General features: G+C 32.4%; 1 protein-coding gene across 1 annotated transcript in view; it reads right to left on the bottom strand.

Annotated features, from left to right (window-relative positions):
* Positions 1 to 26059, bottom strand: part of CSMD1 (CUB and Sushi multiple domains 1) — a 2413561-nt gene that overhangs the window by 168877 nt on the left and 2218625 nt on the right. The window contains exon 57 of the mRNA XM_074209535.1: positions 22526 to 22711. Coding sequence (XP_074065636.1) covers positions 22526 to 22711 — 186 coding nt within the window. The remainder of the gene's footprint in view (positions 1 to 22525; positions 22712 to 26059) is intronic.

Raw genomic sequence — 26059 nt, 5'->3', positions numbered from 1 at the left:
ACCTGACTGCATCAACATTAAGGGATCAAAGGGCCTGGAATGAGATATTCTGAAGAGTGAGGGTGCCTGAAATGCAGCCAGGAATCCACTATCCGGCAAAGCTGAGCCTTCTCTTTCAGGAGAAAAGATGGACATTTAATGAAATGGAAGACTTCCAACAACTCCTGATGAAAAAACCAGAGCTAAATAGAAAATTCAGATATCAAACAGGAGGTTCAAGAGACAAAGGAAAAGGTTAAAAAAAAAGGAGGGTAAAGAAAAAAAACCTGATATTCAATACGATAAAACTGGCTATATCCCATTATGGGGAAAAGACTCTCATAACTCTTAAGAATTGTATTTTTATGACTCAGAATGATTTATAAAACATTTACTCCTTTAAAAGGGGGACAGGAATGAGACAGGAGGAGAAGGGGATGAATGGGGTAAATTTCATTACACTAAGAGGTACAGAAATACCTATGGTAATAGAGGGGAAGGAGGAGGAACTGAGAACCACCTGAATATCTTCCTCTCATCAGATGTGGCTTAAAGTTAACTTACACACACACTCAGTTAACTTAAAAACATCTTACCTTTCAGGTTTTAAAAGGAGAAAGGGGGGGGGGAATGGAGACAGGGATGGGGGGGAGGGGGAACTACCAGAAGGAAGGGAAGGGAAAAGGGAAAAGGGAAAGGGGAAAGAAAGCAGAGGGGTTTGATATAGAAGGCAAACACACTAAACAGGGTGGTATTCAGAAACAAAATACAGGGGAATGCAGATAATGGGAAAGCGGTGGGGAACAGAAGACAGATAGAATGGAGGGCAATAAAAAGTTAGTAATTATAACTTTGAATATGAATGGGTTGAACTCTCCCTCAAAACATAAGTGAATAGTAGAGTAGATTAAAAAACAGAATCCTACATGATGCTGCTTACAAGAAACTCATTTGAAGCAGAGAGATACATATAGAGTAAAGGATAAAGGTTGGAGCAAAATATATTTTGCTTCAGCTGAAGTGAAAAAAAGCAGGGGTTGCAATCCTTATCTCAGACAAAGCAGCTGCTATAAGAGATAGCATTAAATAAAAGATAAGGAAGGAAACTATATCCTCCTAAAAGGTACCTTAGACACTAAAGAGATTTCAGTACTGAATATATATGCACCCAATACGATAGCATCCATATTCTTAGAGCAAAATCTGAAAGAGTTACAGGAAGACAAAGATAGCAAAACTCTACTATGGGAGTCCTCAACCTCCCACTCTGAGATTTAGATAAATCGAATCATAAAATAAACAAGAAAGAAGTTAAGGAGGTAAATAGATTGTTAGAAAACCTAGATATGATACAGATATGATAGACTTATGGAGGAAACTGAATGGGGATTGAAAGGAATATTCCTTTTTCTCTGCAGTACATGGCACTTATACAAAATTGAGCATGTACTAGGACATAAAACCTAAAAATAAATTGCAGAAAGGCAGAAATAGTGAATACATCTTTCTCAGATCACAATGCAGTAAAAATCATATGCAATTTGGGACACAGAGACAAAGAGCCAGAATTAATTGGAAACTGAATAACCTCATTTTAAAGAATGAGTGGATCAAACAAAAAATTATAGAGTTAATTATTTCATACTAGATAATGACAAATAATGAAACAACATACCAAAACCTATGGGATTCACTTAAAGTGGCTGTAAGGGGATATATTATATCTTTAAATGCTGACATGAATTGGAGAAAGAGGAAATCAATGAACTATGTATGTAACTAAAAAATTAGAGAAAGAATAAATTACCCCCTCAATTAATTTCTAAATTAGAAATTCTACAAATTAATGGAGAAATTAATAAAATCAAAAGCAAAAAAGTTATTAGATTAATAAATAAAACCAAGAGTTGGTTTTATGAAAAAGCCAATAAAATTTATAAACCTCTGGTCAATTTGATTAAAAAAAGAAAGAAAGAATACAAATTGCTAGTATCATAAAGGGAAAAAGTGAACTCACCACCAATGAGGAGGAAATTAAAGCAATAATTCAGAATTATTTTGCCCAACTCTATGCCAATAAATTTGACAACCTAAGTGAAATGGATGAATATTTACAAAAATATAAGTTACCCAGGTTAAATGAAGAGGAGATTACATGCCTAAATAACCCTGTCTCAGAAAAAGAAATTCAACAATCCATCATTGAACTCCCTAAGGAAAAAATCTCCAGAGCCTGATGGATTCACAAGTGAATTCTACCAAACATTTAAGGAACAATTGGATCCAATTCTATATAAACTCTATGGGAAAAAAGGGGAACATGGAACTCTGCCTAACTCTATGACACCACTATGTTGCTGGTACCTAAATCAGATAGAGTTAAAACAGAGAAAGAAAATTATAGACCTATCTCCTTGATGAATATAGATGCAAAAAAAACTTAAAATCTTAGCAAAACAATTACATGTTATCACTAGGATAATACATTTTGACCAAGCAGGATTTATCCCAGGAATGCTGGGTTGGTTCAGTATTAGGAAAACTGTCAGTATAATTAATTATATTAACAAAAAACCTATCAGAAATTGTATGATTATATCAATAGATGCTGAAAAAGCTTTTGACAAAATACAGCACCCATTCCTACTTAAAACACTGGAGAGTGTAGGAATAGATGAACTGTTCCTTAGAATAATAACAGTATCTATCTGAAACCATCAACAAGCATTATATTCAATGGGGAGAGGCTAGAGGCATTTCCAATAACATCAGGGATGAAACAAGGATACCCAATATCACCATTACTATTCAATATTGTATTAGAAATGTTTAACTTCCACATTTAGAGAAGAAAAAAGAAATTGAAGGAATTAGAATTGGGAAGGAAGAGACAAAACTCTCATTCTTTGTAGATGATATAGTGGTATAACTAGAGAATCCAAAGAAATCATCCAAAACCTACTGGAAACAATTAGCAATTTTAGCAAAGTTGCAGGATATAAAATGAACCTTCATAAATCCTCAACTTTTCTATATATGTCTAGCAAGATACAACAGGGAGAGCTAGAAAGAGAAATCCCATTCAAAGTACCTCAGACAATATAAAATATCTGGGAGTCAATTTGCCAAGGCAGACTCAGAAGCATTTTTAAAACAATTACAAAACACTTCTCACACAAATCAAAATCAGATTTAAATAAATGGGCAAACATGAACTGCTTATGGATAGGTCGAGGTAATATAATAAAAATGACAATTCTGCCAAAACTAAACTACCTGTTTAGTGCTCTACCAATCAAAATTCCAAAAAATTACTTTAATGAGTTAGAAAAAGTTGTATGTAATTTCATATGGAGAAATAAAAAGTAAAGAATTTCCAGGGATTCAAAGGAAAAAAAGTGCAAAAGGAGGTAGCTTAGCCCTAACTGATCTAAAATTATATTAAAAAGCATCAGTCATCAAAACTGTCTGGTTTTGGCTAAGAAATAGAGTGATGGATCAGCGGAATAGGACTAGGTGCAAAAGAGATGGCAAGAAATGATTATAGTAATCTGATATTTAATAAACCCAAAAAGTCCAGCTATTGGGATAAAAACTCTCTCTTTAATAAAAACTGCAAGGAAAATTGGAAGTTAGTATGGAAGAAACTTAGATTAGACCAACACCTCACATCCCATACCAAGATAAAATCAAAATGGATACAGGATTTAGACATAACAACAATATTACAAGCAAGCTAGAAGATCAAGGAATAATTTACCTGTCAGATCTATGGAAAGGGAAGCAGTTTATGACTGAGGAAGACATGGAGAACAATGCTAAAAACAAACTAGATGATTTTGATTACATTAAATGAAAAGGCTTTTCCACAGACAAAACCACTGTAACCAAGATCCAAATAAATGTAGTAAACTGCGAAATAATCTTTACAACTAATGTTTCTGACAAAGGACTCATTTCTAAAACATACAGAGAACTGAGTCAATTAAAAAAAAAGCTTTCCCCAATTGAAAAAATCGTCAAAGGTATGCAAAGACAATTTACAGCTGAAGAGATCAAAGCAATCTACAGTCATATGAAAAATTGCTCTAAATCATTACTTATTAGAGCAACACAAATTAAAGCTTCTCTGAGGTGCCACCTCACACCTCTCAGACTGGTCAATATGACCAGAAAGAACAATGATCACTGTTGGAAAGGTTGTGTGAAATCTGGGACACTATTACATTGTTGGTGGAGCTGTGAATTCATCCAGCCTTTCTGCAGAGCAATCAGGAACTATACCCAAAGGACAACAAAAATGTGCATACCCTTTGTTCTAGCAATACCACTACTGGGTCATCACTTACACAAACATATTCATAGCAGCCCTGTTTGTGGTGGCAAAGAATTGGAAATCAAGTAAATGTCCTTCAATTGGGGAATGGTTTAGCAAGCTGTGGTATATATACATATATATATATATATATATATATATATATATATATATATATATATATATATATATATATATCATGGAACACTATTGTTCTATTAAAAAACCAGGAGGGATGGGAATTCAGGGAAGCTTGGAGGGATTTGCATGAACTGATGCTGAGTGAGATGAGCAGAACCAGAAAAACTTTGTACACTAACAGCAACAGGAGGATGATGATCAACCTCGATGTACTCACTCATTCCATTAATGCAACAATCAGGGACAATTTGGGGTTGTCTACAATGGAGAATAGCATCTGTATCCAGAGAAAGAACTGTGGAGTTTGAACAAAGACCAGGGCCTATTACCTTTAATTTAGAAAAAACCCCAATATCTTATTATCTGGTCTTGCTATCTCTTAATATTTAAGTTTCTTACTTAAGAATATGATTTCTCTCTCATCACATTCAATTTGGATCAATGTATACCATGGAAATAATGTAAAGACTGGCAAATTGCCTTCTGTGGGGAGTGGGGGGGAGGGAAGTAAGATTAGGAGAAAAATTGTAAAACTCAAAATAAATAAAATCTTTATAATTCAAAAAAAGAAAAAAGGGGAAAAGATTATGTTTTATACTCATAATCATAAGATTATGGATTTAGAGTTGTAAAAGATTTCAAACTCTTCTAGTTTAAAATTTCCATTATATATATATATATATATATATATATATATATGTACTGAGATCTAGAGAAATTAAAAAACTTGTTCAAGAACTCATAGTGAAAAAACAGCAAGTGAACTTAGGTTCACTGACTCCATTTTCAAGACCCTTTCCATGTCATGACTCCTTATTTTCTTTTCTATCCTATGGTTTTATATATAGATCATTTTTTAATCATTCTTTCTTCTGCATTGTCTACTTTTAAAGTTTTATCTTTCTATTGATATTCTTTCTCATGTTTATATGTTCTATTCTCCATGGTACATAATTTGTTACATTATGTATTTTTTTACCGTCCCTTTTCACATTACATAAAACTGTCTTGATCAGATGCACTAGCCAACTGAATATTTATTTTTATTGATTCACATTTGCTTGAACAAGAGTCAATCATGACTGTATGTTAAGCTATGAATTAGAAATTCGATCCCCATTCTCAGACACCAAGCTATATATTCACTTTATAAACCTCTTTACTGAAACCACTTCCTTTAATAGTATCAGTGCTTAAAATAACACCTGTGCTCCTTTGTTATTCAGTCTCCTACCAAGGAATTTGTAATTCCTACCATTGTTTTCTAGTTTTCTTTTGTCAAATATAGTTTATCCCCACATGAATTACTAGGAGTGAGTAATGGTCTCAGTTCTGACAAATCTTGGTAACTTTGCTTCATTACATCTTGGAATCAAATTACATCACAAAACAAGAAGACAGCAAAATTCATCATTGTTCACATAAGATACTCAAACAGCTCAAACTGCTTTAGTAGTCCTCAGTATAGAGTAATCATCCAGCACTCCTTTTTGCTTCTTCTTTTGGCTGTTACTGAATGATCTCTTCTTGGTGTCATCTGCAGATTTTTATTTTTTCCTTGAAAAATAAAACTTTGTCCTAACCAGATACAGTACTGTTCTTTACAAGAATGACCTCATAGATAGACAGAGACAATGAGGAGAGAGAGAGAGAGAGAGAGAGAGAGAGAGAGAGAGAGAGAGAGAGAGAGAGAGAGAGAGAGAGAGAAGAGAGGAGATTTTTATAATTCTCAGAAAAAAAGAGACAAAAAGCAGGAAGAAATGCAAAATTATGACAAGTGGATTCTTCAAGAGACCCTCTCATTCATAGTAATTTAAAACTGCTTCTCCCTATTCTCTCTCCCTCCAACTGTGGTTTTGATAAAATCTGATAATTGCCAATCAAAGGAGAATAGTTCAGAATCATATCATAAAAAGCATAAAATTCCTTTTAAATTGGTCAACCCTTGTTTCAGAGTTCTCATCAGTACAATACTACTGTGTAAATAATATGTATTTATGTATCTCAGCTCCATATAATCAGCTTTCTCCATCTCCTCTGTTATATTCCCACCTACAGACTTACTTACACAACCTAACTTTACCTTCATTTTTTTTTCTTTTCTTCTTGAATCATCTATATTTTTATACACTCTATTCACATTTCTTAAAAAACCTCACTTTTTTACTCCACACTTAATGGCAATGAGATCTTAATTTTTCTGTGGCTCTTCTCATGTTTGGTGAATTGTCATGTCATTCTGCCTGTTTACTGAACTAATGAGAATTCTGGAGCAAGGAATCAATAATTTATTAGGGGTTTCTGCCTCTTGTGATATGATATTAAATTGGCTTCTTAGGGGATAAAGAGAATGTACTTTCAATAACTGTCAATGAGAGGGTTTCAGGAAGAGAGTTCTTGCTTCCCATTTTAAATTTCTTCTTACTTTTTGTATTTCTTTCCTCTGATACACTTATGCAATCACTTTCAAATTTATCACCATTTATTATTGTATATCTTCACTTATAATTGACATTATCATATGTCTCATGCAAATATAGTATTATTAGAGCAAAAAAATTCTGATATAATTTTGATTTTAATTCTTAATGTAAAGGACTGAAGACACAGAAGCCAGTATAATCTTAAGATAGGAGTATCCTAACTCTCTCAGGATAAAACAAATAAACAAACACAAAAACAAACAACAATAACAACAAAAATGGTTTTTGAGATAGGACTACTTACAAATTTCACCTCAGATCCTTACCATATGTGGAAGTTATTTAAATTCTCTGGGACTCAGTTGACTTATCTATAAAATAGGAGTTTCGGACTAGATATTTGGATACTATAAGGTTTGTTCTATTTCTAAAACTATAGTTCTATGGTTTACCAGATTGATGCTGTATTTAGAGTCTGAAATTATAAGAGCCACCAAAGTTTTTAATTAAATTAACCTTGTACAGCATCAGGGTATTAATGATTAAAATATTCAGGGAAAAGGTTCCAGTATACTGAATAGATATTCCAGAGAGGATCTGTGGAGGCATATGATTATTATTTCATAGAACAAAAGGGCATAAATGAGTTGTGATCTAAAATAATGAATGGAGTATTCTCATCAATGAAATCCCAGATTCATTACAATATCGATATATTCAAGTGATCCCACAATCCCTGCTTGCCTCACTCTGCCCCTCTTTTCTCATTACTATGCCCCATCCAAAGAAGTAGATTGATATTTGGATGTGTGTAAAAGTATGGAAAAAATATGGAAAAAAAAGAAAGAAAAGGATCATTTAAATTACTTCTTCCCTTAGTAAAAAAATTAACATAATCATACTTTCTCAGTGGAAACCAGAAACAGTTTAGTTCTCTTGAAAGATGTCAGTTTGGGAGGCCTTTGGAAACTTGATTACTGTTGAAGTAAAGTATATTTCCAAAATGTGAAGAGCTATTTTTAAATTCACAGAGGTCATCAAAATACTATTTACAGAGAAAATCTGCTTTACAATGAGAAAGAAACTTATTTTATTTTGTTTAGAAAAATAATGAAGTGTCAGAATATTTTTTACATATCATAAAATAAAAAAATCTTTGCACACTGCCTTGAAAACAGTTCAGAAAGTCAAGAACATTCTTTCCGATATGGTAAAATGGTTAGATTTGTAATTGTTTTCTTCTGTTCTGTTTACAAAGATAAAAATATGGAGAGTGGAGGAAAGACAAGAAACAATAATCAAACTGTAACAGAAAAAAGGAAACTGGCAAAATTGAGAGGATATTCAATACTTAGAAATTTTTTAATAATCATATAGGGAGGGGCAGCTAGGTAGCACAGTGGATAGAGCACCGGCACTAGAGTCAGGAGGACCTGAGTTCAAATCCGGTCTCAGACACTTAATAATTACCTAGCCGTGAAGCCTTGGACAAGCCACTTAACCCCATTTGCCTTTCAAAATCCTAAAAAAGAAATAATAATAATCATATAGGGGAACACAAAATCAGTACACAAACAGAATGGCATGGATTTCTGGTGGTTCTGAGATCAAATGGGACTGGGAATTGAAGCACAAAAAGTCTTAGTAGAGAAAACAGAATCTGTGGAACCATGACTGACAGTTATGGATCTTTGTTAATATAACTGACTCCTTCAACACATGAGACTATATGGAAGTCCAATGAATAAATGACTTGAATGTAATCTTCCAACCTCTTTATGAATGGACCCCAAGTCTAATGCCAAGTCTAAAATCCATCTAGATCTTCAATTTCTTATCAATGTCTTATTTAAACTTAGATTAGCAATAAAAATTGGTTTAAACTTTACTTCAAAAATATAATCTCCCTTTTTGAGCTCTTCTCCTTTAAGCAACTATGTTGGCATTCACTAAAAAACAGGAAAAAAAAATCCTATTAGTTGTCTTTATTTGCTATAAAGTCTCAGTCCTGAAGGATTCTACATATTATCAAGAATCTATTGATATTGAAAAAAGCATTTCCATCAGAATAAGAAAGGAGAAATTGTTGTTATTGTTTTTTCCAGTTGTGTCCAAATCATCTTGACCCTATTGGAGTTTTCTTGGCAAAGATATTGAAGTGATTTACCATTTCCTTTTCTAGCCCATTTTATAGATGAGAAAACTGAAGCAAGCAGGATTAAATGACTGACTTAGGGTCACACAGCTAATATCTGAGGCCTTAGGGACATGAAGCCATTGTGCCACTTAATTCTCACCATTCTGTGCAGTAAATCACACAATATACTAATCATATTATCAACAATAGATTAAAATAATAGGAAGTTTTTCTTTTTGATGCAAATAAAGCCTTGAGACTGCATTCTATGTAATTGGAAATTATGAAAAGAAGAAGAATAAGAGTTTATACAACACAGTTAAATAACATTTCACAAAATAAAAATACTTTGTAAATTATATTAAGAAAAGTATATCTTATAAGTGCTTTGTGTAAAAACATATACTACCATTGTAATCATGTCTTTCATTACAATGAAGTAGTACAATTATGTAAATATAGAAGCTTAGTCACCTATGTATTAGGCATTGCTCAATAGAAGTTTTAAAACAAGGGAATAATACTATTCAATTCATTTCTAGGTTTTATAATGATTGTTATGACACAAAATAAACATGAAGATGACTGAAATTCAAACTTACTCCATAAATTTTACAAAACAGAGAAGACCAAGGATTCATTTTGGAGTAGAGTCTATATAATTTTATTCCCTATATGTTTCATATTATATATATATATATATATATATATATATATATATATATATATATATATATATATATATATATATATATATGTATATGTATATGTATATGTATATATGTATATACATATACATATACATATACATATATATACATGTATATGTAAAGAACAAAGGATAAACTTTAGTTCAGATCCCAAATATGACATGCATTAGATGTGTGATACAATCTTTCAGAATCTTAGTTTGTATATCTATATATGTTTCACTACTTACCTCAAAGGGTCATGCTTTTATATTCTTAAAGTACTAGATGATGAGGTAGTAATGGTGGATTATTGATGTAAAACCTCAAGTTTTACTGCTAATATATTTTCATCAAACTTTAAGTTATATATTTGATTTTTGTGGACTGTTTAATATTCCATATTTTAATTATCAGACCTCCTCAAAGGTTCATATCACCGTAAAATGGTCCAGAAGAAAAATCTCTTGATTGGAAATAAGAAGAATTGAGTATGGAACTTATCTCTGTCACTTATTCATATGTGTCCTTGAACAGTTCACTTCTCTTCTTTAAGCCTCACTTTTTTCAACTGTGAAATTAGGACAGTGGAATTGAAGTCCTCTAGTTCAAGTTCAAATATTCTAAGATTCTAAGTCTTACCTCGTTTTCCCTTTTTTTTTCTACAAATTAACAATGTTTACAGAGGGAACTGACATAGTATTACCATTGCTTTTAAATCAATAACTCATTAATCAATATAACTTGAAAAATGTTTATACAATAATTCTCTATATACTGAAAAACAATTTAAATGGACAAATCTAGTTAGATTTTATATGGTTTTTCCTTTGTAATTCCAGAGATTACGAAAATGTCAAAAATATCACATTGAAATGATTTTCTGAGGCATTTGAGGGACAACCTTTCACCTACCACTATTATCCCACACTACCCAACCACACACACGCACACAAAGACATACGCATGCACACACACTCTCCATGACTATTGTTTAGATGATTCAATCACATCATGGCATTACTTTGTCACAAAACTGTAAATGTTGCTATTGTGAAATTTTGCCCCTTTTAATGAATGATACGGTATTTAGTGTCCTCCTCACAGATACATTCTCACATGAAAAGTAATAATTTGTTCTGTAAACAAGGTATAAAAGAAATCTTAGATGCAAAGGAAATTTTTGAATAAATTGATATTATCTAATGACCCTGAATGACTTTGTCTAGTCTACACACTATTTTTGGTACAATATTATTATCCAGTAATAGTCATAATTGAACAGTTTATATTACTTTTTTGTTCATGGCTAGAGCTTGAAATTAGTTTCATGGCTAATGAACAGTTATAGGCCTCTGTGGCCCACTAAATAATTCAGTGTCAGAATATTTAGAATTTGAAAGGTCTTTTTTCTCAAACTATGTTCAAGGAGCCATCAATTTTTCCAAAATTTTCCTTTGTATTCAGGATTTCTTTTATACCTTGTTATAGAACTAATCAATATTTTTCATGTGAGAATGTATCTGTGAGGAGGACACTAAATTCCGTATCATACATTAAAAGGGGCAAAATGTCACAATAGCAACATTTACAGTTTTGTGACAAAGTAATGCAGTGATATTGAATAGTTGTTGATAGTCATGATAGATTACGTAGAACCTCACTTCACTAAAACTACTTATATGATTAAATCTTAGAATAAATGAAGAGAAATAGAATTCCTAATATATACACACACACATGTGCATGCGTATATACACAAAACATATATAGTAACATACGTATAAACTGATTACATGGTATTCTGTACTGTCAGACTAAAAATAAAGAAATATGCTCTGTTATGGGTGTCATAGGTAAGGAATGACATAGACAAGCTAGGTGGTGCAGTTGATGAAGTACTCAGATCAGTGGTAGAAAGACTCATCTTCATGAGTTCAAATCAAGTCTCAAGACACACACTACTTGTATGACCCTGGGCAAATCACTTAACTCTGTTTGCCTCAGTTTCCATATCTTTAAAATGAGTTAGAGAAGGAAATGACAAACTATTCCAGTATCTCTTTCAAGAAAACCCCAAATGGAATTACAACAAATGACTTAACAACCAAATAAACAAAGTGGAGTATATCCTAAAGGGGGAGTCATACAAAAAGGAAAACAACCTTAAGCCATGCCATATGAAGACTGGTTGAAGTAACCTGGGATATTTTGAATCTTGAGGAAGACATAATAGTTGCCTTTAAGTATTTGAATAACTACCATATAGAAGAGATATTTATTGTATATTCCTTTTAGGCACAGGAAGCCAAAGTGGATGAAAGTTGAAGAAAGACATTATAACTTTATGTTAGGAGACAAGAATCATGAAAGTTATTCAAAAATAGAAGGCAACTATTTGGGAAAGAATAAGTTCTGATTCAGTGGAAGTCTTCAGTACAAATTTGAGGTGGCCCCAAACCTTCTGTTACTGCCTATATTAGGCCCTTTCATATTCTACCAGTTATTAGTGCTCTCTTTCTCCCCTGTGTCTCCTTATGTAACCTCATATAGACTTTATATTTCATTTCTTCTGCATATGTTATAAAACTCAATAATAACAAGTTTCTTGAAAGCAGTTTTCTGTCTTTATATCCTTTGCTGACAATAGAGACTTGCAATTTCTAAAATATTCCAAGGTGACTTCATTGCTGTGGATGTTCTGCTTCTCATATGCAACTTTTGTATATATCTCTAAGGAAGTCATTCCAAATACTGGGGTGGTGGGGGGTCTTTATTGCTTCTTCTTAACATCTGTGTGTAGTGCAAGTCTCAGCTTATAGTCTGAGAGATTTCTCTCTTAGATTTGTCTGAAAAAAGCAGCCTGATAAAGGTCCCAAGTTTATAGCAATTCTGTTTTGGGAAATATAGTTATGAAATACATGAATGGCTTGTAATTATGCTGCAATTGGAAAACAAATGTTCCCTAAAAAGTGGGATTGTTACTAGACCCCTGAAGAAGGAAAAGTCATTCTTTTCTGTGAAGCTCTCCCCAGAGCTGCCCATGCCATCATGCCCCAAACTCAGAGGACATGAGAATTAGAGGATGGTGTCTATCACAAATATTGTGATATCTACCATTGCCTTCCTCATATCACTGGTGCCACTACACATAACAAGGGAAGAGTTACTCCATCCCTTGCCCCCTAGCTTTCTGACTTCCCAGACTTCTTTCTCTTCTGCATACCTTCTCCATACCCTTACAGTTTTATTTTATGTACTCCCCTATAAAGTAAGGGTATTTTTTTGAAAATAAAACAAAAATTTATTAAAAAGATAACAAGACATAGGAAGGGCTGGAGAGAGAGAGAGAGAGAGAGAGAGAGAGAGAGAGAGAGAGAGAGAGAGAGAGAGAGAGAGAGAGAGAGAAAAGAACAGCCAAGCAGTGTTGACTGGGTCATTGTCAGAGAAGACTGAGCAGCCACCTGAGATCTTTCTTTATAATAAATGGTTGCTGTTGGTAAGCCCTTTATAAATCTCTTAACTGAATCTCACAACAATGTTACAAGGTAGGTATTATTATTATCCTTATTTTACAGTGGAGGAAACAACTGAGGCAAAGTCTTGTCCAAAGTTACAAATCTATTAAGCACATGTGACTGAATTTGAACTCAAGTCTTCCTAACTCCAGTCTAGGACTCTACCTAACTGCCATTTAATGGTTGATTAAAAATGATTATTGAATTTATATCATAGAAAGCAGAGCCTAGATAGTTTCTGAGGTCTATTCCAACTTATAGATACTGTGTTTTTTATCCTCATAATCACCGAAGTATTAAATGACAATGAATAAAGAATTTTTCACCTCAATGCCCTAAATGTTCTTAACAGCAGTGAAGGTGATATTTTTTTTCAAAGTTAAGTAAAAATAAATTATTCTGCAGATAGTAATAATTAAGAACAGGTAACCATAATAAGTATTAAAAGTATTGATTCACGCTATCTATTGATTACAGTTATAAAATAAACTTTAGATATTCTATAATGTTCAGAGTTCATTCTGTTGGACCATATTGGAAGGAAAACTAAAATCAGGCCCTTTTAATATCCTTTTATTTATGTAATCCCTTATAAAGTAAGGGTCTTTATAACATAAGCCTCTTTAAATAAAGGCTAAAAGAATATTATACTGAATTAACTCTATATTGAATAAAGTACAACATTCTTTTAGACTTTTCTTACATTACTAATCATTGTAAGGTAACTTGGATACAAAAACAAACATATCAATGAATTGCAAATTCAGAAAAGCTTCATCATTAAGTAAGAAGTTGATTGCTTGGGTCAGACTTTCCTCTAAATACAATGGATATAATGCATATCTATTCATCATTGTGTCATACCATTAAATCCAGGACATTAATACCAATGACCCTCCCTTGTTTCATTATGTAACCAGCATGAATCAGATCTTCAATGATCCAAAACTAGTCTAAGTAAATAATTAAAATGAAAAGAAATGAGCTTCACACTTCAGCCTCAGGGGCATATATTACTGGTCAGAGTGTGCAAACCTCACCATATTTATTTATTACAGCTTTCATTTCAGGAAACCTAAGGGGTAGAATGAACTGATACATTTACCATTTATATTTGTGTGAGGCATTTACTACTTAGCAAAGCTAAAATGCTTCCTCTCTTGAGACCAAAGTATTTATCTACTGACTCCCCTATAATTCAAGGAATATGAAATTGTCTCATGTTACCATATCTCCCAAAAGACCTGACTTCTAGAAGAATATATTTTAAAATGTAATGGGTTACTGAATCGTCAATGTAATTAAGATACTTTTCTTATTGTTTGTACTCCCTTTAATTAAGAAACTCAGAATGTTCAGAATGTTCTAACTTTAAGGGATCATTTGAGATTATCTAGTTTGAACCCCTTAACTGTTTTAATTATACTTTTCTCTCTCAGAAAAGCAAATAAATTATTTTTTGGCTCAAGAAAATATTTTTTTTTATTTTGAGTTATACAATATTTCCCCTAATCTTCCTTCCCACTGCCCACAGAAGGAAGTTTGTTAGTCTTCACAATATTTCCATGACATACATGGATCTAAGCTGAATGGAATGAGAGTGAAGTCATATCCCTAAGGAAAAAAAAAGTATAAGAGATTACAGAATTATATAGTAATATAACAAGTTTTTTTTCACCTAAATTAAAAGTAATAGTCTTTGGTCTGTTTTCAAACTCCACAATTCTTTCTATGGATGCAGATGGTATTCTCCACCACAGTTACCCCAAAATTGTCCCTGATTGTTGCACTGATGGAATGAGCAAGGCCATCAAGTTTGGTCATCACCCCCATGTTGCTGTTAGGGTATACAATGTTTTTCTGGTTCTGCTTATCTCACTCAGCATCAGTTCATGCAGGCTTCCCTGAATTCCCATCCCTCTTGGTTTCTAATAGAACAATAGTGTTCCATGACATACGTATACAACTGTATGATTCCCCAATTGAAGGACATTTACTTGATTTCCAATTCTTTGACACCACAAACAAGACTACAAAGAATATTTTTGTACAAGTGATGATTTTATCCTTTTTAATCATCTCTTCAGGGTATAGACCCAGCAGTGTTATTGCTGGAACAAAGGGTATGCACATTTTTGTTACCCTTTGGGTACAATTCCAAATTGCTCTCCAGAAAGGTTGGATGAATTCACAGCTCCACAAATGCCTTAGTGTCCCAGATTTCCCACATCCCTTCCAACATTAATCACTGTCCTTTCTGGTCATATTGGCCAGACTGAGAGGTGTGAGGTGGTATCTCAGAGATGTTTTAATTTGCATTTTTCTGATAAGTAATTATTTAGAGCAATTTTTCATATAACTATGAATTGCTTTAATTTCCTCATCTGAAAATTGCCTTTGCATATCCATTGACCATTTGTCAATTTGGGAATGGCTTTTTTTTTGGAAATTTGACTTAGTTCTCTATATATTTTAGAAATGAGTCCTTTGTCAGAAATACTAGTTGTAAAAATTGATTCCTAATTTACTACATTTCTTTTGATTTTGGTTATGGTAGTTTTATCTGTGCAAAAACATTTCAATTTAATGTAATCATAATTATCTAATTTGTTTTTAATGATCTTCTTCATTTCTTCCTTGTTCATAAACTGCTTCCCTGTCTATAGATCTGACAGGTAAACTATTCCTTGATCTTCAAGATTGCTTATAATAATGTCTTTTAATGTCTAAATCCTGTATCCATTTTGATCTTATCTTGGTATAATGTATGAGGTATTGGTCTAATCTAAGTTTCTTCCATACTACCAATTTTCCCAAGAGATTTTTTTGTTGTTTTTTTTTTTTATCAAAGAGAGTTTTTATCCCAATAGCTGAACTCTTTGGGTTTATCAAATACCAGATTACTATAATCATTTCCTGTTATTGCACCTAATCTATTGCATTCTTAGTCAGTTTTGATGATGCTTTATAATATAATTTTAGATCTGATAAAGCTAAGACACTTTCTTTTATACTTTTTGTCATTGAATCCCTGGAAATTCTTGACTTTTTATTTCTCCATATGAATTTACTTGCAATTTTTTCCTAACTCATTAAAGTAATTTTTGTAATTTCATTTTGTAGGGCACTAAACAGGTAATTTAGTCTTAGTAAAATTGTCATGTTTATTATATTAGCTCTGCCTATCTGTGAGCAGTTGATATTTTCCCAGGTGTTTAAATCTGATTTTATTTGTGTGAGAAGTGTTTTGTAATTGTTTTCAAAAAGTTTTTGAGTCTCCTTGTCAGACAGACCCCCAGGTATTTTAAATTCTCTGAGGTTACTTTGAATGGGATTTCTCTTTTCTTTCTCTTCCTGCTGTATCTTATTAGTCATATATAGAAATATATATTTTTACCCCCCCTTTTTTTTAACCTTTTCATGTGTCTCTTGAACCTCCTGTTTAATGTCCAAATTTTCTATTTAGCTCTGTTTTTTTTTCATCAGGAATTGTTATAAGTCTTCTATTTCATTAAATGTCCATCTTTTCTCCTGAAAGAGAAGGCTCAGCCTTGTCAGATAGTGGACTCTTGACTGCATTTCAAGCTTCCTTGCTCTTCAGAATATCTCATTCCAGGCCTTTTGATTCCTTAATGTTAATGCAGCCAGGTCCTGTGTAATCCTTACTGTGGCTCCTTGGTATCTAAATTGTTTCTTTCTGGCTGTTTGCAGAATTTTCTCTTTTATCTGATAGTTCTGGAATTGAACAGAACATTCCTTGGTGTTTTCATTTTAAGATCTCTTTCTGGAGGGGATCAATGCATTCTTTCAATAACTATTTTGCCCTCTGGTTCCATGATATCAGGGCAGTTTTCTGTCACTAAATCCTGTAATATTAAGTCCAGGCTTTTTTCTCTTCAATGTTTTCAGGAAGACTTATTATTCTCAGGTTGTCCCTTCTTGATCAGTTCTTGAGGTCAGTGGTTTTGCTGATGAGGTATTTTACATTTTCTTCTATTTTTTCCATTTTTTGTTTTTTGTGTAACAGACTCTTGCTGTCTCATAAATCCTTTAATTTCTGTAGATGCCATTCTTTTTTTTTTTTAGAGAAGAATTTTCTTCATTTACCTTTTGCAGTTTCTCTTCCAATTGGTCAATTCTATTTTTGAAAGAGTTTTCCATTTGACCAATTGAAATTTTGAGAGAATTATTTTCTTTTTGCATTTGTCCAGTTGTATTTTCCAGTGATTTGTTTTCTTGTTAAAAGTGTTAATTATCTCTCCCAAATTTTCCAGTTGATTTTTAAACTCCTTCCTTATTTCTTCAAGGATGTCTTTCTGTGATGGAGACCAGATCATCAGAGGCTCTAGCTCTCTCTGAGTTAGGGTCTTTTTCTTCTAGGAATTTTTCTATGGACCCTCTTTTTCTCTGACTTTTCTCTGAACTTATTTTGGCGAGGGGCTGGTTCACAGAGGTTTGGTGTTAAGATTCCTAGAAGCTTTATTCACTGGATTTAGAAACTCCAAGTGGGCTGACCAGTAGGCTATATTGGTTGCTTCTCTGGAGTGTCTGTGACCTTAATTTGAGGTCCTCTCCCTTAGCATGGAGTGGGTGTATGAAACTGTTGAGTACTTTTATCTTTGTCCAATAGTAGGTTTTTGCCCTAGGGCAAGGTAATTGTTCTCCCCATTCACAGCTGAGGGAGGTCTGATGCTCTTAACCTGGGGAAGAGGTGGGCTATAATTCTGTTTGTTCTGGGAAGAGGATTCAGCTGAAATGAATGTATGATTGCAGTTCTCTGGCAATGGAACTCACCCTCAAATAAATTTGTTTTTTAAAAAGCTAATGGACTCTAAAATTTCAAGGAATTTTCATATTGTGTTTCAAAGTGTAAATGACACTAAGCAGCACAAAGAGAATTTGGGGAGAAGGAAAATGTACTTTCAAAAGTTATACTATTTTGACTTGTTAAATAATCAATTTTCACAACTTTCTTTATTCAAATTATTTATTGAATTATTTCAGTGACTTAGACTTGTACTACATGTAGAAGTAAATTTTCTGGTTATTAAATGTATTTTGGTCTTTAATCAAAATTTGTTTTTTTAACTTGAATTTTTTTATAAAGAAGACATGAATATGACAGAAAATTGTTAATATTAAATATAATATTTATTACCTTCCACTCCCTATTAATGAAATTAGTAATGTAAGAATTCTAATAATATCCTTGAATTTTTACTCTTAAGATATTTACTCTCCATTGGGTAGAACAGAACTATGCCCCTACCCTGGGGTTCTTACCATTTAAAGGAACCTAGCTTGAAATGGACTTCAGATCCTAATGTCTTTGTACTATTCATTGTACTATATGTACACAATGTACTATATATTGAGATTTATGCCAATCAAGATCATGAAGGGAAAATTGACCAGAATGAACGGGTATTTTTGCCAGATTGCTAAGGGTGACTGAGGTCTCATGACCAGTCTCCCCTGCCCATCTTATCTGACCCTTCTCCCCTTGCTAAAAGATCAAAGTTATTTTATTTTCTTCTAAGTTTTCCTCTTGGATTTTCCTGTATTCAGATGTGGGTGACCCCAAAACTTTTGGCTTAAGACCCTGCTATCTCTTTAAGGGGTACTTTATTCTTACTTAAGAATTTGATTTCTTTCAGGTCTTAAAAAACAATTTACACATCAAGTCAATTGATAGCCTATAAAATTCAGTAAAATGTGTAGAACTTTATTATTATTATTATTATATTCATTCAAGGTAACAAATTCCTATAAGAATAAATGATATATGATGCATTTGATTTGGGGCTATAAGATTTAGACACTGGAATCAATAGGTTGCCACTTTTCTGTAATTTTTAGTCTTAATGATATGGAGAAGGTAAGAGATCCACAGAGTGGGAGCCATCATTACAATTCTAGTATGTGTCATATATAAGACTAGTCTTCTTGAGTCCTGAGGTCTAAACCTAGTTTAAATCTTGTGAATTATAATGCTCTTTTTATTTGGAGAACTAAGATAGGTCAGTGAGAAACTTTATGCCTAGTACTATATTTCTAATAATAAATTACAACTCATTAATGAAATCAGTAATTAAAGACTGTCACAGTGAAAACAGTAGACATTACTATTAAGTGACAAATTACAAGAAATAATTTAATTCTAGTTCGATTGTACTGACACTTAAAAATATATTCCAATACTTCTAGCTACCAGCAGTATATCAAAGAATCTATCTTTAAACTAAAAATTAGTAGAACTTGAAAAGTCTCTTTACTAAGACAAAATATAAGGCTTGGTGAGCTTTTGAGCACTAGGAGGGGTCACTTTGGAGTCAACCACATCTCTCAGAAATGTCTACACTGAATAACTAAACACATACCCACACCCACAAACACCCACAAACACCCCCCCCCCACACACACACAGGACACACACATCACACACACACACACACACAACACACATGGAAATTTATCTCAGTAGAGAACTGGTCAAAGTTTCCTGAAGAAAATGTTACACATAACTGAGCCATCACTTTGAATGGTTGACTACATTATCCTCACTTCCTCTAAAGATAGATTACCTTGAACAAAGCCTAGCTGGAATGTAAGTAATTGTTCTTTTTTCATGATATAAACATAAAGTATTTCATTTTAAATTGATTAAATAGATTTAAATAGATGAAAGTCCAAAAAATGATCAACATTATTTTCTTGGATTCATTAAAAATTTCTTAACATGTGATGTGCTAAAATATGCAATATGGTGCAATGGAAAGAATCCTGGAAATAGAATTAAGAGGTTTATTTATGCATCCTAGCTCTGACACTACTAGATAAGTGACCAAAATAAGTTGTTTTCTGATTTGAGCTTCAGAATGAAAAATTAAATCCCCATAATCCCTGCCCCCTACATGGCTCCCTATCCTAATTTCTCTATTTCTACAAATGATGACTGGTATTTTCTTTCCACTTTTAGGGGTTGAGATCACCCTTTTTCTTAGCTCTACACAGACTCCTAAGTTTGTGTTCTCAATCATATTCCTCCCCAACTCCTTTAAGAAACATGCTTTCAATCTTTCTCTTACTCTCATCATGAAGATTTCCTTAATTACTGACTTTTCCCCCACAACTAACAAATGTGTTCAAGTGTTTTCATTCCAAAAACAAAACCAAAAAATTTCCATTGACCTATTTATTTTGATGATGATGATAGCAGTAATATATATATATATATATATATATATATATATATATATATATATATATATATATCCATTTGAATCTCACAATATTCCCTATGAGGAATGTACAATTATTATCCCCACTTTAACTTTAGTAAACTGAAAATGAGTGATGTTAAGTGGATTATTCAGTCATATAACTAGTAAGTACCATCCCTTCAATTCTCATGTTATTTTCCCCTTACCCTTTACTGACAAATTTCTTTTTTAATGTTTATATATGCTTTTTCCACTTTCTCACCATCTAATTATTCTTCAATACTTTGAAATTTGACTTGTAATCCCCCACCCCTACCAACTGAAACTGCTGTCTCCAATAACCACTAACTTGTCATGTGTGATCTCAATACTTGTTGCTTGTACCACGGATCACTCCTTCTTCATAGGTACTCTCTGCTCCTTTGGCTTACATTAGATTTTTGTCTCCTAGTTCTTCTCCCGCATAGTTCCCTAGTTTTTCTCTTCACTTTCTATCCATAGTTCATTTTGATAATTCATCATTTTAGGTCTTCTCTTTGCATATCCTCTTCCTGCAGGATCCCATCTTTTCCAATGTCTTTAACTATCAGTAAATTTCTCAATTCCATATCTCCAGTTTTAATTTATCTTATTCAATCCATTATTTGAATTTCAATTACCTGTTTAATATCACTGCATAGATATATTCTGCAGGCACCTTTAATTCACCATGTTTAAGACCATGTTCAATCCTGAACATATTTCTTCTTTCTATTAATGTCACCATCATTCTCCCAGTTGCTCTGACTGATAATTTGGAGTCATTTCTCATTCTTCCCCCTCTCTTACTTCAGACAATGAATCATTTATTTTTTCCTGTTGATTTCATATTTGTAGTGTCACTCTAACTATGTAGATCAATCTTAGTCTCTCTGTAGTTCTATTGCTTTTTTTTTTCAGACAAGTATTGCAACAGTCTTCTAACTGGTCTCTCTGTATTCATTCTTATCACTCTCTAATCTATCTTTCACAAAACTGACAAAATAATTTTCCTACTACGAAACCTATGTCACTTCCTAGGCAAAAAAAAAAAATATCTTGAATTCCCATTGACTAGCAGATGAAATAAGAATTCCTTAATTCCTATTATCTCTAGAATCAAATTCTTCTGTTTGGTATATCACTTCAAAATTTACCACCTTCATACTTTTCCAAATCTTATTTGTTCTTATTCTTATATGTTTTGCTTCAATACTCTATAATCTTGCCATACTGGTGTACTCACTGTTCTGTAGAGATGATAAACCTGTCTTCCTTTTCATGTCTTTGTATGTTTCTTTTATGTCTGGAATACACCCCATTCTAATGCCTAGCTCTGGAAACTCTAGTTTCCTTACAGACCCAGCTTAAGTATTATCATTCATATGAAATATTTCTTGATTATTCAACTGCTCCCATTACTTGCTTGTACTCATTTTTATATATTCTATATTCTCTTTTGGATGATCATGTTCTCTTCCTCATTAGAATGTAAATTTTTATGGAAAGTGTTATCTCTTTTTTTTATCTCCAGCTCTTAAAGTGTATTAGCTCTGGTATATAATAAGTATTCAATAAATGCTTTTTGTTTAATGGATTGATTAATCTTATGTAGTATGTTTCAGGTCTACAAATTCTAGACTTATTTTATATAACTTCCTTTCTTGTACTCTATATTATAGGTAAAGAATAAATGAATAAATGATATACAACATTATATAATATTATAAACATAACCAATCATTATGCAGAGGGCACTACAATTCATGATACTTTTGGGGGGTGGGACAAATGGGAATACATGATTTTCCCAAGGCCATCCAGCTAGCTAGTATCAAGTCTCTGAGGTCATATTTCAACTCAGATCTTCCTAAATCCAAGGGCAGTGCTCTATCCATTATGCTACCTACCTGTCCTTACAAAATACTTTTTTTAAAGGTGATTGATTTAATTCTAAGGTTGACAAGACCCAAAACTTCAGTCTTTAGGTATACTATAGAACTTCCAGTAGAATTTAAACTTTCTATGAATAATATTCCTAATTAAACTTAGAAAAATGAGCTAAAACATTTAAACACTTACGTTTACAGGTAGGTGGCTTTCCTTTGTTACTCCACAATCCATCTTCTTGACAAGTTGCTGTTCCTTGTTGACTAGATTCCAGCCTGAAGCCTTCATTACATTCATAATTAACTTTACTGTCCAAAGTGAATTCATTACCCAGCAATGATCCATTTCCAGGAGATTCTGGAATGCCACAGGAAACAGCTGAAAATGAAAAAAAAAATTATAAATCTCTTATATGAAATCAAAAATATTTATTTCATTGGGTTTTTTTCTATTTCAAAAGTTTGTCAGTAAAGGACTGTGAAAAACTTTAAAAAATGTATATTATTAAACCTAATATTTCCCTGAATAACTGCAAGAAAGATGTAGCTATTTACATATTTTTTTTTGTTTTTTGCAAGGCAAATGGGGTTAAGTGGCTTGCCCAAGGTCACACAGTTAGGTAATTATTAAGTGTCTGAGACCAAATTTGAACTCAGGTACTCCTGACTCCAGGGCCAGTGCTCTATCCACAGTGCCACCTAGCCACCCCATAGCTATTTAAATTTTTAAACAACTGCACATTAAACTAAGATTTCTTAGTGTCTTCCTAGAGATTAAAGGGAATATTTTAAATATTGAATTTCCAGTCCACATGTGGGTGACTGTTTTAAAATGTGCTCAAATTTTAGGGCTGAAATCATTTTAATGTTTATTTATCCAAACCCTTCATTCTACAAGTGGAAAAATGAAGAGGTTGAGTGACTCTTCCAAAATTCTATTTACAGCAAAGGATCCTTGTCTCCTAAGTCCAATATAAATGTCATTATATCATACTGCTATTTAGTTTCTTAATTTATCTTGCTGTTCAGTTTCAACTATAGTTATGTAATAGGTGCTAAGTGATTTAAAAAAAAGATGTTTCCTGAAGTCAAGGAAATTAAAAATCTAATGGAAAATTTTATTCCTATTATTTTCTTGAATTAAAATTCATGACAAATTATCATAAAGATCCCACTGTTGGCTATATAGTTTGAAATTAATGATAGAAAAAGATCCCATTTACACCAAAATATTTATTATAGTAACAGAAAATTCAAATATATACATATAAATATTTATATGTGTATACATTATTAAGAAATAAGAAAATAAATTGTGATACATGAATATAATAGAATAATATGGTACCTTAAGAAATTATATTTGCCAATAAACAAATATTGGGAATCTTAAGAACTAAAGCAAAATGAAGTAAATCGTATGAGGAAAACAAAGATGAAAACAGAGAAAGGTTTAAAAAAAGAAAAAGATGCAATTATGAAATAATAATGATCACACTGAGGAAGAGTTGAGAAATTGCACAGCCCTCCTTTGAGAACTATAAGACTGTGATGTAGTGCTTTGTATATACTTTTCATATCATACTTGTTTGATGTGTTGATCATTTTAGTTGAATTAAACTTTTTCATATACATACTTGTGAATATATTCAAATACATATATATGCTTTGGCTTGGTTAAATTATGGCTGTTTGGGTTGGTACACAGAAATATCTAGAAATGACGGAGACATAAAAACATAACATATAAAATTAATAAATATCCAAAACCCAGGTACTTTACACTCAGAATTTATATAATTTGGGGAGTGGGGGAGGACTTAGACCTATGATGTCATTTGTGAGGGGAATTATCAGTATGGATACTATCTCTAAAAGTACCTATGAACATTATATTCATACCAGTATGAATGTGCTATATTGATATGTAAATTATAACTATATGAACACTTTAAAAGATTACTATATAAACATATATGTATATGTTCTACAAATCTGAGTTTCAGTCTTTTGTATGAAACACTGACATACCCATCTGTGTAACCATGGATTGCCTAAGCCCTTCTATTGAAACCCATTCTAATAATATTTCCACTGTATTACTTTGCTTTCTTTCCCTAATCACATGATTAAATTTCTTTTTCTTTACATTTTCAGTTTTATTACAAATTGATTACAAATATTTGCAGATTTCGCTAGCATCCTGAAATGTATTTTTATTTATTTTTTTATATTTTAGCCATATGCACATGTACATTTTAAAGTTACAAAATTTCCTTCTACCCTTCCTTCCCACCCACCTCTCAGCAGGGTAGCATTGTACATACATATTTTTAATAAACATATTTACAGATTAGTCATTTTCAGTATGAGGAATTAGGATTGAGGAAAGAGATACATAAGAGACAATTTTTTTAAAAGTGTTCATCAGATTCTGAAGGGTTTTTATTTTGTTTTGTTTTATTTTTCTTTCTCTAGAGAGGAATAACATAGTCCATAGCCAGTCTAATACAGTTGTCCTACTTCTCTGAACTCCTGAGAGGAGCTCCTTCCATTAGGTTGATCATAATGTTGTTGTTAATGTGTACAATGTTATCTAGGTTCTGCTCCCTTTGTTCAGCATCAGATCCTATATGTCATTCCATGCTTCTCTATAGTCCAACCATTAATGGTTTCTTATAGAACAATAATATTCCATAGTATTCATGTACCATAACTTGTTTAGCCAATCCCCAATTGATGGGCATCCCCTCAATTTCCAATTCTTTGCCACTACAAAAAGAGCTGCTTTGAATATTTTGGAACATGAAGGATTTTTCCTTTTTTTAAACAATTTCTTCTGGATATAGACCTAGAATTGGTATTTCTGGGTCAAAGGGTATGAACATTTTTATTGCTCTTTGGGCATGGTTCCATAATGCTCACCAGAAAGATTGAATCTGTTCACAATTCCAGCAACAATGTATCAATGTCCTAATCCTCCCACAACCTCTCCAACATTGATCATTTTTCCTTTTTTCTCATTTGGCCAATTTAATAGGTGTGAGATGGTACTTCATTGTTTTAATTTACATTTCTCTAATCAATAATTATTTAGAGGATTTTTTCATATGATTACATATAGCTTTTATTTCCTCATTTGAAAATGGTCTGTTCATATCCTTTTACCTTTTATTAACTGGGGAATCATGATTAAATTTCAAACACATTATTGTAACAGGTATTAAGGGAAGGAAGATAATAGTTCCTCAAATCAAGTAGACAAATTTAAACTATTGTAAAGTTAAATTTACTTATATTTGTACATATATGTATATGTGTATATCTATATGCATTGACAAAGGGAGTTTTCACACTAAGAATCCCCTACAGTGATGAACTCACGGGTCCTGATAAATATATACACACACATCTAAACATACATACACACACACACACACACACACACACACACACACACACATACCCCAACATATAAAACTACCCTATCCTTGTAGGGGATCCTTTGTAAAAAGAATTCAAAAATGGGAAAAGGAGAAGCAATTCAGCATAAGTAAGCAACATATCAGCCTATTTTGATATTTTATAAAATGTTATAATTTATAATAATCTAAAACTTCAAAGAGGAAAGGGTCATTGATTGTTAATAATCTCTTCTTTCCATAGTTTCTGGCTTATAGTAAACCCTTAATAAATATTTGATGACTTCTTGATGTGATTTCTTTGT

Source organism: Macrotis lagotis, chromosome 1 (genome assembly GCF_037893015.1).
Source record: "Macrotis lagotis isolate mMagLag1 chromosome 1, bilby.v1.9.chrom.fasta, whole genome shotgun sequence".
Classification (NCBI taxonomy): Eukaryota; Metazoa; Chordata; class Mammalia; order Peramelemorphia; family Peramelidae; genus Macrotis; species Macrotis lagotis.
Note: the sequence above shows the minus strand (reverse complement) of the source record. Positions and strands in the feature narration are given on the sequence as shown.